We start from the raw sequence: 12,870 nt of genomic DNA, 5'->3' as shown, positions 1-12,870 counted from the left end.
ATCATGTAGGAGACCATGCTCAGTGTTCACCTTCACCTGCCCCCACACCCATATGCATCTTGGTGGGACTGGGCTGTGAAGAGTTACAAAGGGCATAGGCTTCAGTGGAACTGGGGAGCCTTCACCCAGGCCTCACCAGACCCCACAGAGAATTCCAGCACAGGCTTTGGAATAAGAGGTCAGAGGAACTCGACGAAAGGCTTAACCCAAGTCCCTCTGCTTAGTGCTCCAGAAGCGGGATATGCACGTTATGAGGGAAAACCGTTTGAGGAAGCCGCAACTGCTCGGGCAGGCAGAGGAGGGAAGAGGAAGGACGGAATGCCCAGCAGAGTGGAGCGTTGGCCCAGCCCACACCGGAACTGCACTGCTTCATTTTCAGATGCTTTGCTCATCATTTCACCAGCCTTTGCCCTGGGCACCAAGTATCCTTGACTGGCATCCTCCACGACGCATAGGACACTGTGGTAACCGAACACGATTCAGCACGGGGCCGGCAGCTTACCGAGCGAGAAGATTTCCCAGAGCAGGATGCCGTAGGACCAGACGTCGCTCTGAACCGTGTAAACACAGTCGAAGATGCTCTCTGGAGCCATCCACTTCACGGGCAGGCGGGCCTGGCATAGCAGACCCCGGTCACCTCGGACCCTGGCTCACCGCCCCCTCCCCAGCCCGGCCCACCCTCCCCAGCACTCACATTGCCCTTGACAATGTAGTTGGAGTCATTCATGATATCCCTGGCCAGCCCAAAGTCCCCAATCTTGGCCACACGCCCACTGGTCAGCAGGACGTTTCGGGCTGCCACGTCCCGGTGGATGCACTGAAGGGAAGCACTTGCGGGTTAGTCTCAGCCCCTCCCCTGCTTGAGCCTGAGGTGCCAGGGGAATGGCCAGGGCCCTAGAAGGCCTTGGGCTCCTCACTGAGAGAATTGGCATCCGTTTTGGTCCTCTACTCTGGCTCCTGTCCCCACCTTCTACCAAGACCCAGGTCTGAGGAAATTCAATGTGGTCAGACAGTTCAATGTTTAAGAACCACTATCACTGTGGCCCTCCAGCCCTGAGCAGCGGCCGCTGACTTACAGCGAGGCAATCCGCTTGGGCAAGAAGCAATGAGCCCTGGTGCTGGGAACAGCCTCTGGGCCACCCCCCACCAGTTACCAATAATGGCAGCTGCAACCTCCAGGGCCCTGCCATGCCAGGCTCTCTCAAAGCATCTGCACACATTATAACCCTGTTTTGCCCTCAAGACAACCCTGTGATTGTGCCCATTTTTATAGGTATAGAAACCAAAGCTCAGAGAATTGCTGTAGTTGCTCAAAGTCACGCAGCAAATGGCAGAGCCAACGATCAAACTCTGGACCCCCAAATCTGTAAGGGGCACGGTCGCAGCTCCCACTCACTGGGTCCTTTGTGGGTTGAGTGTGTTGCACACGTCTTATCCCCTCACAACTCAGGGAGGTTCCTTTATCAGCCCTGTAAGACCAGGGCCTTCACAAAGGGACACGATGGTTGTCTTGTTCACACTGTTGACCAAAACTGAAGGAATAAAGCCTGTTCTTGGAAATGGGGTCCTCCATTTGCTGCACACCAGGGAAACGGGTCTGCTCAGGCTGGGGGCTCTCACCGTCCCGCCGTGGAGCAGCGCTCAGCCGGGGGTTTCTCCCGCGCACTCCTAGAGGCTGTGTGGCACTCTGGCTCTGCCTTGGCTCTGTCATATACCCCCTTTCCTGCCCTTGTTCTCAATCATCCAGCCTCACGGCGGGGTTGGGGGGGGGTGGTCAGCTGCCTCCCAGCCACCCTGGGTGATCACGCTCAGACCCAGTTTACAACTCACGTTCTTGGAAGCAAGGAAGGCCATGCCCTGGGCCACCTGGCTCGAGAAGTGGAGCAGGTCCCGCAGCTCCAACGGTCGCCCATCCTCCTTGTCCAGGTCTGGTGTGGGAAGAGGTGTCATGGCAGCCCCACCACACCCCTGCCCCTCCCTGCCCATCCCCCAGTCGCCCTTCTCCTCTGCCTCTCCCTCACCTGCATCCCAGTACCTCCTTACCTTGTTCAGAGAAGGAGTCGTTTGAAGAAGAAGTAGAGACAGGCCTCATCTCCACATAGGTGTCTACACCCTGGCTGGAGAAGCCGCTGTCCCTATACAGGAGAAAGGTTGGGGGATGGGTGAGAACCTGTTGCTACACTGCCCAGCTCAGGCCTTGGTCACTGGCTCCCCATGGCCTCTCCAATTGACAGGGAAGGACGGGGATGTCAGGGTCCACTCAAACATCCGTTTCTGACAGGGAATCCCCTGTCACATTCTGTGCATGTGATCATTGATCTCTGCTTGGCCATCCAGGGAGGAAGCTCACAATTCGTTCTATCGTTGGGCAGCTCTCTGCCTGTTAGAAAGTTCTTCACTGTTCCTAATGCCAATCTGCCCCTGAGATTTTCCTCCTGCTGGTCCTCACTCTGTCCTCAAGGGCCACAGAGAATGAGGCTCACTTTTCCCATAGCAGCCCTGCAGGGATTTGAGCATACTCTAGGCCCCTTCTCCGGACAGTGGCTCTCATGGCTGGCTTCACATTCAATCACCTGGGGAGCTGTCGATTCTCCCTGTGCCCAGACCACCTCAGAAATTAGGGGCAAAACCCGGTCGGTCACACTTTGAAAGCTCTCCAGGAGATTCCAGTGTGCAGCCTGTGTGAAGGCCGCTGGTCTAGAGGAGTGCTTCTTAAACTAGTTCACAAGCACATAATCCACCTGGGGGGGGGGGGTCTTACTGAAATGCTGATTCTGACGCAGCAGGTCTGGTGGCCTGAGCTCCTGCATTTCTAACAGCTCTCGGGTGACGCCTTTGAGCTCACTCTTTGGGTCACGATTGGAGAAAGCACTTCTCTACATCGAATAGCCACTGCTGCTTCTAATAATCTAACTAGGTATGATTTCTGGACTGTCCCCTCCCCGATCCCCTCTGTGATGGAGATGTGCACCTCGACAATACCCACACTCTAGTGTTCCCAGAAAGAGAAGGAGGTGGCCCACTTACACTCTGACCATGGCAAAAACTATCCCCTCCCTTGGTTTAGAAACTCTACTTCCATTAATATAGCCTAGGAAACAACTGGCAGGGTTGGTTCACATGCCGTGTGCCCTTGAGGTCACATCACTGAAGACTTTCCCCACCTGCACATTTGAAGATCAGAAGTTACTTCACTTCAGTCCTCATTTTGATTTGCCTGACCTGAGGTCCCAGCCTGCAGAGGCCCAGTGTGAGCTGCCCTCTCAGAGGGGCGGCAGAGAATAGAAGAGGAAGCAGATCCTGCTCAGCCCTCATTGTCGAGGATACCAGATGGAATGAAATGGCCTCCTTCCCCTTTTGCCTCCCCAGGCTTGGCAGCTGACAGTAGCTGAGACAGGGCCCCGTGTACACCCTTCTTGTTCTGATCCTGTCCCAGCAGCCTTGCCCTAAGGCCCCACATGCCCCAGCACTGAGTCTTCAGGACAACCGTGAGGCTTAGGTGAGTACCAGGCTAGGAGTCAAGGGAGCCGAGGTCTAGTGTCGCTCCGCCTCTGCCCCTGACTCATGTGTGACAAGAAACTGGCCACTTCCTCTCTCTGGTTCCCTGTGTGGCTTTGTCCATCTGCCTCGAGTGGCTTCCAGGAATCACAGCATTACAGAATGACAGAGTAGGAAAGACTCTGAGAGGTTCAATCCCCCTATGGCTCACCCCGGGGAAACCAAGGCCCAAGTAGATCAGGGGCCTGGCCACAGTCACCCCTGTTTTACCCCCATCCCCAGACTCTGTCCGGGTGCTGTGCAGCCCCTGACAGCCTGAGCCTGTGGGAAAAACAGGGCAGTTTGCCTTCAAGCTCTCCCCATCTCTGGCTAGAGCGCTGAAAGGACCTTGGTTGATCTTTTATGTACATTAAAGTGATGATTTCATTAACTAACGCCTGTCTCCACCAGACTGTGAGCTGCCCATCTTTGCCTCCATACTCCTAGTTGCCTAAATTGCCCAAATATTTGTTGGATGATAGGAATAAGTAGTAGAAAAACCGAGTTGGCCCATCTAAGCTGGGGTAACTACTCCCCATGGCAGAGATGGGAATGTGAGAGTCATACGGCCACCCAAGCCTGAGTTAGCTTCACAGACAGACGCAGGGCCCCCCTCCTCCAGTCCCAGCCTCCTTCCTGTCCTTTGCCAGGGTCCTACCTGCGGACATATTTCTTCTCCAGGTGGATGTTCTTGTAGCCAGCGCCTGCCTCAGAGTCCTGGCCCACACTCAGGCTGGGTCCCAGCATGGCCTCGGCCTTCCTTCGCAGGAAGTTGAGCAGGTCGCCATAGCAACAGTACTCGGTGATGACCAGAACAGGGCCTAAAGCAGCCAGGACCGTGCGGTAAGTGCACTCCTTAGCCCACTGCCCCAAGTGGACAGACACATGGGGTGGAGTGCTATGGCCTTCTGAAATGGGACTCAGGAGCCCTGAGTTCTAATCCTGATTGTCTATGAGCAGCTTTTTCTGCTTTCTGTGCCTCAGTCATCCCATCTGTCTAAAGCAGAGGAATCTCAAAAATCTGTAGCCCAAGAATTCCTTCTTCAAAGGTAATCTGTGGCAGTTCCATATGGGTCAAGGCTGCTACAGAAGAGGATGGGACAGACTGGGAGTCCTGACAGGCCCTGGGGCACCTCTGGGGACACTGTCATGAGTGTCCAAGTGTCTCTGGGTAGAAGCTTCACTCCAGACACCCAGAACCAGACTCCCGGCAGCAGGGCCCAGAGAACTGAACTCTTATACCCCTCTCTGGCTGACTTGGACATCCACCAAGGTTTGGGAACCATCAAACAGAGCTCATAGAACTGTCCTTCAGTCATAAGCAGCTTCTGACCAATCCAGGCACCTGGTCTAGGAATTTGAGGAATGCTGAGGTAGAGATCCTTCCATCACTTAGAGCAGATGGGAAGAAGATGGAGTCAGGTGGCCCTGGGCTCTCAGACACCCAAGAGGCTCTAAGACCATGGGCCCAAGCCTGCCAGGACCCCTCACCTCCATGAGTGCAGGCTCCCAGAAGGTTGACTATGTTCTCGTGCTGGCCCAGGTGACTCATGATCTTCAGCTCTGACATGAGGGCCTCCTTCTCGTCTGCGTGAGCCGTGGCTGGAAGAGGGAACCACAGGTCCCATAGATGGGGAGAGGGCAGGACATAGAGAGCCACACAGACAGACATGAGACACCCAGGAGAGCAAGCAGGGCACACCCAGTGCCCCAAAGTGATCAGTGACCAAAAGAGGGAAAAGGAAAAATACAGACACACAGATAGGAGTTAGGGAGAGAGGAGAGATGGCCCGTCCCTGAGCTGCTCTCTAGTGGCAGGAAACCAAGCTGTGGCCAGATCATGGCCCAAGGTGGCCTCTGTGTGCCCCAGCCTCTCTGGGGGGCCCCTCCACACCCAGGAGTCAGGGGGAGGCTGACTCCTAGAGCTCACAAAAGAAGCCAAGAGTTCTTGCCCCCAATCCCAGGTCCTACCCCGGGCCAAAAATGTGGGTGGTGCCTCTTGTGATGACCAGGAGGTCCTCCCCCAGCAGACACCACCTCCTCCCCCCTGCCCGCAGTTCCCAAAACCCCCTCCCCTCACTCACACTTGAGCATCTTCACGGCCACCTTCAGGACAGCATCTTCCGTGCCCAGACCAAAGGCTGTGGCCTCCACCACCTTCCCAAAGGCACCGGCTCCGAGAGTCTTCCCTGCCACACACACACACACACACACACACACACACAGTCTCCTTAGGTTCCTGGCAACAAAGAGCCCTTTGTCTAAGGACTCACAGGCTCCTTACAGCATATGCTGACCCCATGACAGGGGGCGCGGTGGGGGGGGGGGTGCTAGGAACCCCTCTCACCAAACTGCAGGTTGTTGCGGGGGAACTCCCACTTCTCGTTGTAGGGCAGCTGGGTGGGGTCAATGAAGGTGTAGCTGTTGCCCTCGTAGCTCTCGATGATCTTCCAGCGCACCTGGTACTTGGGCTTCTGTAGAGGGAAGCGGGCGGGGGGGGGGGTGCGGGGGAAGCATACGTCAGCTGCCCGCAAGCAGATCTGGTATTTCATCCCTGACCCCCAAGAGCAGGGGTGTGGGAGGCCTGAGGCATGCGGGAGGAGGCGGGGTGGCCTGTCCTTGCCTGGCTTGGCCTCACCATGTGACCGTCCCTCCTGCAAGCCTTGGTTTCCCTACCTGTGTACTGAAAGACAGGGGGGCAGGATCATCTCCAAGAACCCTGCCAGCCCAGATAACTTGGTAATTTCTGACCCGGCAGGGGGGGACATTTCCATCTCTCCATCCGTCCATCCTCCACTCCAAATACAATCTGGTTTTGTTTTCAGGTTGTGTTTAGATACACACAACGTGAAATTTACCATCTCAACCATTTCTGAGTGTACCATTCAGAAGTATTCATTCACACGGTTGTGTCACCAGCCTCCACAAATGCTTTCCGTCTTGCAAAACTGAAACTCCATCCTCATTAAGTGACTCCCCATTCCTACCTCCCCTGAGCCCCTGGCCACTTGTCTCCAGAATCCAACGACTCTAGGTACCTCACTTAATTCCAATCATGCAGTATGTGCCCTTTTGTGACTGGCTTATTTCCCTCAGCCTAATATCTTCAAGGTTCATCCGTGTGTCAGAATTTCTTTCCTTTTTAAAGGCTGAATAATATTTTCAGACAAATATTTCACCGAATTCCTATTCGTGCCAGACACCATTGATTCAGAGCTAAAGAAGATAAATGTAAAGCCCTTTCCCCCAGGCAAGGCGCTAAGACAGGCATTCAACTCACATACACACATGGGTGGGACGTTTTCCGACAGTGCCATGAAGATAGTAAAGCGAGGTAGTGGGACAGAGAGCGCCGGGTGCAACTGAAGGTAGGTCAGGGAAGGCCCCTGAGGAGGTGAGGAGAAGGCAGCCAGATGACTGATGGAGGAAGCTCTTTGCAGGCTCAGTGAAGACCAGATGCAGAGCCCTGCAGGTGGGCTGAGTCCTGGCAAGTCTGAAGGACCGGAAGGAAGTTTCCCCGGGGGGTGGGGGGCTTGAAGGAGGTGCAGATGTTCCAGAGACAGGAAGGTCTTGAGCGCTGGGATAGGTGAGTGGATTCCCTCCTAACTGCAGAGAGAAGCCCTTGAGGGTGCAATGCAGGTGAGGGATACTTCGGACTTTATGTTGTCAAAGGAGAGGGAGAGGGCACAGCCAGACGCAGGGAGGGAAGAGAGCAGCTGCCTCGCTCTTTCCTGCCCAGGATGGCAGCTGCTTGGGGGCATCACGCCAGGGGGTGCCCATGAGAAGTGCTGATGGAAGACAGACTTTAGGTGGAAAGTGGAAGCTGGGCCTGGGTGGTGGAGGACACTGAGGCCTTGGGTCAGCAGTCCCACTCCTTCCGGTCAGCCCTAGGGGACAGGGACCAGCTGGGCTGTGCTTAGCAGCTGGGCTCCTTCTCTGGGCACCCAGCTTGGGGGACCTAACGGATATGCGAGTGGGTGTTGGGGAGGGAGGCGGCCTGTGCCTGCAAATTGCACGGGATTAGGAGAAAGACTCCAGAGAGCCGTAGGGAAGAACTTCCGGAACTTGGGAGAGGAGACTGTGGTTTGACACAAGGAAGAACTTCTGGGTTCTGACTCAGGAGGGAGGCTGCAGGTAAACCTAAGAACATCCATGCCGTGGCTTGGGAGGAGGAGTCTGAAGTGGGACCAAAGGAGGAACCTTGTGAATCACAGAGGATTCAAGCCCCATGTGTGGGTCCCTTCCAGACCCTAAACATGGAGAGAAAGCCAGGAGGAGGTTCTTTGACCCCCACCTAAGCAACTTCCATCTCCAGGGGCTTCTGTGGCCAAAGCTGTTTTTCTTCTCACCACTTCTCCTTCTTCTGGCCCCTGCAGCTGGGCCTGAGTCAGCCCCCTCCCCAGTGCCGCCCCACCCCCAGCCAGGCAGAGGATCCTGGGGAAAGGTGGGGGAAAGGGGGTTGTCAAAGGAGGAAGAGGTCACCTGGTTGGATCTCAGGTCTCTGAATCCCAGACTCAAACCGGAGGAAGACACAGCTCTCTCCCGCCTCCCCCTGCTCCTCCGGCATCCCTGCCCCTTCCTGGAAGACAGCCAGCAGCTCTGCTTCTGTACCACCTTGGTTGCCCAGGGCTTCTACCTGGAGGGGTCTCCTCTGAAGGACAGCCCTTACAGGGAAGTTGGGACAGGCCACTTCGGCAAGGTTTCCTAACGGAAGTAGTTGTCAGGATAGGAGGGAGTGCTCCCTGAGCGCCCCTGGTGAGCAGGGCGCCGGGCAGCACCCTCAGTGTGCGTCATCTCACTCCTTAGGACAAGCCCAGGCTCACCCCACTTCCCCTTGGTGACTGAGATGGGCAGGGAGACGTCCCAGTCCTGTGACCCTCCCCATCTAGGCCTGATGGTTCTGGGCTGCTGGATGTTCTCTCTTAGGAAGGTAGCGACCTCAACACTTCCCGCTGGAAAACCTGGGGGGCCTCCTGTCTGGCCCCAGTCAGCCTCCAAGCCCCAGAGCTCAGTTCTGACTCCAGAATCCCAGCCTTCGTGACTCCCTACCTCATCCTTTCCTCCTTGTGTCCTTCCTCCTTCCAGCCTGCTGACTCCTGCCCTTTCTTCCTCCCCCATCGGCCCCCCTTGTGGTCTCTCTGGGGGCCAGAAAGGCAATGACTCAGCTCTGAGGCAGAACCAACCCCTCCCCCCACCAGAGCCACCCCTCACCACAGGTTCAGGCAGTGAGGACAGGCCAGACAGATCCCCCAGGGCAGAGGCAAAGCTCAGAGCCCCTTGGGGCACAGCAGAGGGGAATTGGCTGGAGGGCCCAGAGGTAAGGGCATTACCATCTTGACTCTTCAAGGTCTCGTCCCATGAGATGCCCTCCTTTTCTTGGCCTTACAGGTTTAGGGGGCAGTTACATTTCCTGGATGGGAAATTAGGTGGCTGGGACTACACGTTCCAAAAATGGTCCCATGGAGAGAAGGTAAGGTGTCCCCAAACCAAAATTGGCCAAGGGGCCTGGGCACCTAAAGGTAGAAGGGGCTGGAGAGGGAACTGGGCCTTCTCCAGAATCTCGGCAGAACTGTCCTGGGCTGAGGCCACAGCTCTGTGGGGCACTGGGAGGCAGTTTTCTGCTCCATAAAAGGAAGAAGCTTGCAATAATCAGAGCTGCTCAGAGAAGGAACTCATAAGAGTGAGTTAAGGCCTGTCCACAGGGGTGGGTGAGCGAGGCCGGACAACCACTGTGTGTGGTCAAGGAGCTGCCCAACCTCAGACACTTCTACAATCCCAAGAAGCGTGAGCTAACTCAGGTTCCCTACAGTCAGCGTTCTCCTGGGCCAAGGGCGTGCAGGGTCCACCCTGAGCACTGTATCCAGCACCCTGCTAAATCCCCTCCATGCGGTCTGTCACTGAATCCTGACAGCCTGGCAGGGTGGCCTCCATTATTAAACCCATTTCACAGATGGAGAAACAGAGGCACAGACACCCCCCCCAACTTCCCCAGAGTTACAATAGCTGGAGACTGGCGGAGGCAGGACCGACATCTGTCCAATTCTCAACCCCTGGCTCTTAAACCAGAGGCGGAAGACTGTGACTAATTCCATGGTACAGGTAGGGAAACTGAGGACCAGATGGGCAGTGAGTCAGCCAAGATCACATGGCAAAACAGTTTCAGAGCTGGACCCAGATCCCTGAAGTCTTGACCCAGGACCTTTGTTTCTTGGAGGCTGCCTTCAGAGCTGCCTCTCCATGCTAGGTGCTGGCACGAGCATGAGAGCCGCCCCTATGGGCCCCTACATCCCATCCACAGTGTCTTTGTCCTCTTCTCATAGTAAAATCCCGAAGGCAGGGGTGCAGAAGAGAAAATGCAGAGGAGGAGGCCCACAAGGTGGGTTACTCACCCCTAAATCACACTGCTCCCTTGTTCAAACCCACTGATTGCTCTGAGCCTACAGGATGGGCCCAACTCCTTGGACCCCCAGCCTGCCTCCTCTTCCAGGCACCAATATTTCTGGAACTCTCTTGGTCCCCCCCACCCTCCCCTTTGCACACAGTGCCCTCTCCACCAGAGATACCCTTGCCCTGAGTCTTGTCTCCCCTTGTGGCACCCCCCATTCTCCAAGATCTGTCCTGCCCATGCCTACCACCTTCTCCAAACGGGCTCCCTTCTCCATCAGGGACAACGGATACCATCTTTCACGTAGGAAGGCAGCGAGGCAGGGTGGCAGAGGCCTCAGGCTGTCGTGTGGGGACCCTTGGACCAGTTCTTCCCCCTTGCCAGCCCTCAGTTTCCTTACTGTAAAATACTGACTGCTACAGTTCCTGCCTCCAGGTTGTGCGGGTAAGATAAGATGAGTCAGTGTTTCACATACTGGCTACAAATATGGCTTCTTAAAACCCAGCCTCTGCCACCCGCCAGCTGTAGAAGAAGGCCTCCCCACCTCAGAATCTCAGCTTCCACCTCTGTAAAATGGGGTTAGCGATGCTGTCCACATGCTGTGACTGTTGAGGGCATTCAGCGAGAGGATGTGAGTAACAGGCTTCAAGAAAATGCCCCTAAAGTTGCCATCACCAACTCTGAACTCAGTGACAGGCAGCGCACCACACGTCAATGGGCCATCAGCGGCAGCTTCGATGAGTAGTAACTAATGAGGAGGGTGATGATGGCTAAGCCTTCCTCCTCCACTAGACCACCCCCCACCTGCCGTGACCCACGGGCCTGGCCCGATGATGCCTTCTCTGTGTGCTTGTGTCCCCCAGCGGGGACAGGACCCCATGTTCACGCTGTCCTGGAACAATCCATCCCTCCCCCCATTGCATCTTTTGCTCCGCACCCTCACTTTTCTGGTTGTTGGACGTGCAACCATCTCCTGCTCTAGACAGTGAACCCCATGAGGGAAGAGCCTCTGAGCCTCCGAGTTTAGGCTCACTCAGCACCCAGGGGCGCACGTTGGCATAGAGATGACACCCACTGAGGAGCTGTTGGCTGAATGGCTGATGGAACGAGTGGGTTCTCGGGGGACTACAGGGTGAATCCTTGCAACCTGGTGGCAGCGTCCCAGGGTCCGACTCACTCGGGTGCCTGGACACCCCCACCCTGGCCCCGCCCAGGCTCACCTGCTTGTACTTGTAGAAAAGCAGCAGGAGCAGCAGCAGCAGCAAGGCCATGATGGACATGCAGGTGACCAGCACAGGTGTGAAGAGTGGCTCGTCAGGAAGCTGCATGTGGGCTCCTGCAAGGAGCGGGGCAGAGGAGTGAGCCGGCAGAGGGGGCCTCCAAGACCTCCTGCCACCACTGAGATCAGACCACTGCACTGCCTGGAACACAGTAGGTGCTCAATAAATGCCTGTTGACTGAACACAGAGTCTTCTCACCCAGAAGCCTCCAGAGCCTCAGAGGGTCTTCCTATAGACCCTCCCCCAGCCAGGGGCTGGGAAGACAGCCCCTCCAGTTCTGCTCCTGCCCAGCACCAGACCCTGCCTGGAGTCACAGCCTCTGTGGCTGGGGAGCCCCTCGGGTCATGCAGTACCCCCGCTCTGCAGCAGGCTAGCCTCGTGCCCAGCTGTGGCTTGTGTGTGCGTGCGCACATACCACACAGATACACACACACACACACACACACACACACACACACAAGTGATGGGTGTCCACCCCCTGCACCTTTAGGCAGCTCAGACAGAAAGACCTAGAGGTTAGCCTGAAATCTGTCCTCCCGGCATTTCCCCGCTGCTTTCCCGAGGGCCCCTTGGAGCCACACAGCCCTTCTTAGGGTCTGAAAGTTTCGCTTATAGCCCCTGGGTCTCCTCCTCCAGATCCATAATCTTACTTCCTTTAATATGTTTAAAGGACACAGTGTCAATCCTCTTGCCCAGATCAACAGTGCAGGTTTGAGGCCAAATCCCACCTCTGCCACTTAGGAGGCGTGTGACATTGAATGTGGGACTTCTCCCTAAGCCTCTGGTTCCTCATCTCCCAAGTGGGAAGGAACACGCACGGTGCTAACCTCCTAGGGTCGTGTGAGCTCAGGGAGATAACGACCGTGAGGAGCTCAGTGCAGTGCCTGGCACAGGGGGCGCCCTCAGCGGAACGGCCGTTTAGGTTTGCTGTGGGACCCCCACCAGTGAGGCCGAGCAGCCACGGGCCGCGGGCGTGTGGAGTCCGGCCCCATCGCAGCGGCTTCAAGGCACCTGTGGGGCTGTCTCTGAGCCAGACAGAGGCTTCCATTCTGTGTTGTCTGCCCAGAGAGTCTGGGCAGGGCCTGGAACACAATGGTGCTGAGTCCCGGTTGGTGGAAGTCTGGAGGGGCTGTGGGTCTCCGCAGCTGCAGGCCTCTCGAGCTCAGACAGCTGGGGCCTTTGTGCCACACGGGGAGAGACATGCCTTCCTCTGAAGAGACCCAGCCTGCGTCAGTACCCGGGGCTGGCCATCAGCCCCACCCAGGGACAGTAGCCCTGAACGGATAGGACTGTGTCTCTGGAGGGAAGAGAGTCCAAGAGGAATGGAGGAAGCGATCGGGGCTGGCCCTGGGGTGCAGTTGGCCTGTGTCTCTTCCCAGCCTCTAATCTCCATGGACATCCTGCTCCCCGGCACCAAGTGAGTGCCTGGCACACAGCTCATGCCAAGTACATGCTTGTGAGTTCATGGGGGAGTTCAAAAGCAGGAAAATGAGCAGAGGGGCCAGATGAGGCCACGCTTCTAGCTGGTATCTCCCTGGACCTCATGGCTTCCTGCCCTCTGTTCCTCTCCTCCCTGCTGCTAGTCCCATGGGTTCTAGATCCTCCACCTGGCCTCTGCAGGAGACCTTTGGTCAGGAGGCGGCTGCAGTTGGGCCCAGAGCTGCGGAA

The 12,870-nt window shown here is 56.4% G+C and overlaps 1 protein-coding gene across 1 annotated transcript in view; it reads right to left on the bottom strand.

The window, feature by feature from the left end:
• CSF1R (colony stimulating factor 1 receptor) overlaps nucleotides 1-12,870 on the bottom strand; it is a 30,243-nt gene that overhangs the window by 2,297 nt on the left and 15,076 nt on the right. Inside the window, exons 10-18 of the mRNA XM_080804094.1 lie at nucleotides 11,143-11,258; nucleotides 5,885-6,011; nucleotides 5,622-5,726; nucleotides 5,029-5,139; nucleotides 4,196-4,358; nucleotides 2,044-2,135; nucleotides 1,831-1,928; nucleotides 695-817; nucleotides 503-614 (exon numbers count right to left, since the gene is read on the bottom strand). Of these exons, the coding sequence (XP_080660220.1) occupies nucleotides 503-614; nucleotides 695-817; nucleotides 1,831-1,928; nucleotides 2,044-2,135; nucleotides 4,196-4,358; nucleotides 5,029-5,139; nucleotides 5,622-5,726; nucleotides 5,885-6,011; nucleotides 11,143-11,258 (1,047 nt within the window). The remainder of the gene's footprint in view (nucleotides 1-502; nucleotides 615-694; nucleotides 818-1,830; nucleotides 1,929-2,043; nucleotides 2,136-4,195; nucleotides 4,359-5,028; nucleotides 5,140-5,621; nucleotides 5,727-5,884; nucleotides 6,012-11,142; nucleotides 11,259-12,870) is intronic.

Source organism: Martes martes (genome assembly GCF_963455335.1).
Source record: "Martes martes genome assembly, chromosome: 5".
Lineage (NCBI taxonomy): Eukaryota > Metazoa > Chordata > Mammalia > Carnivora > Mustelidae > Martes > Martes martes.
The sequence above is the reverse complement of the archived record's forward strand: the minus strand, read 5'-3'. Positions and strand labels throughout refer to the sequence as shown.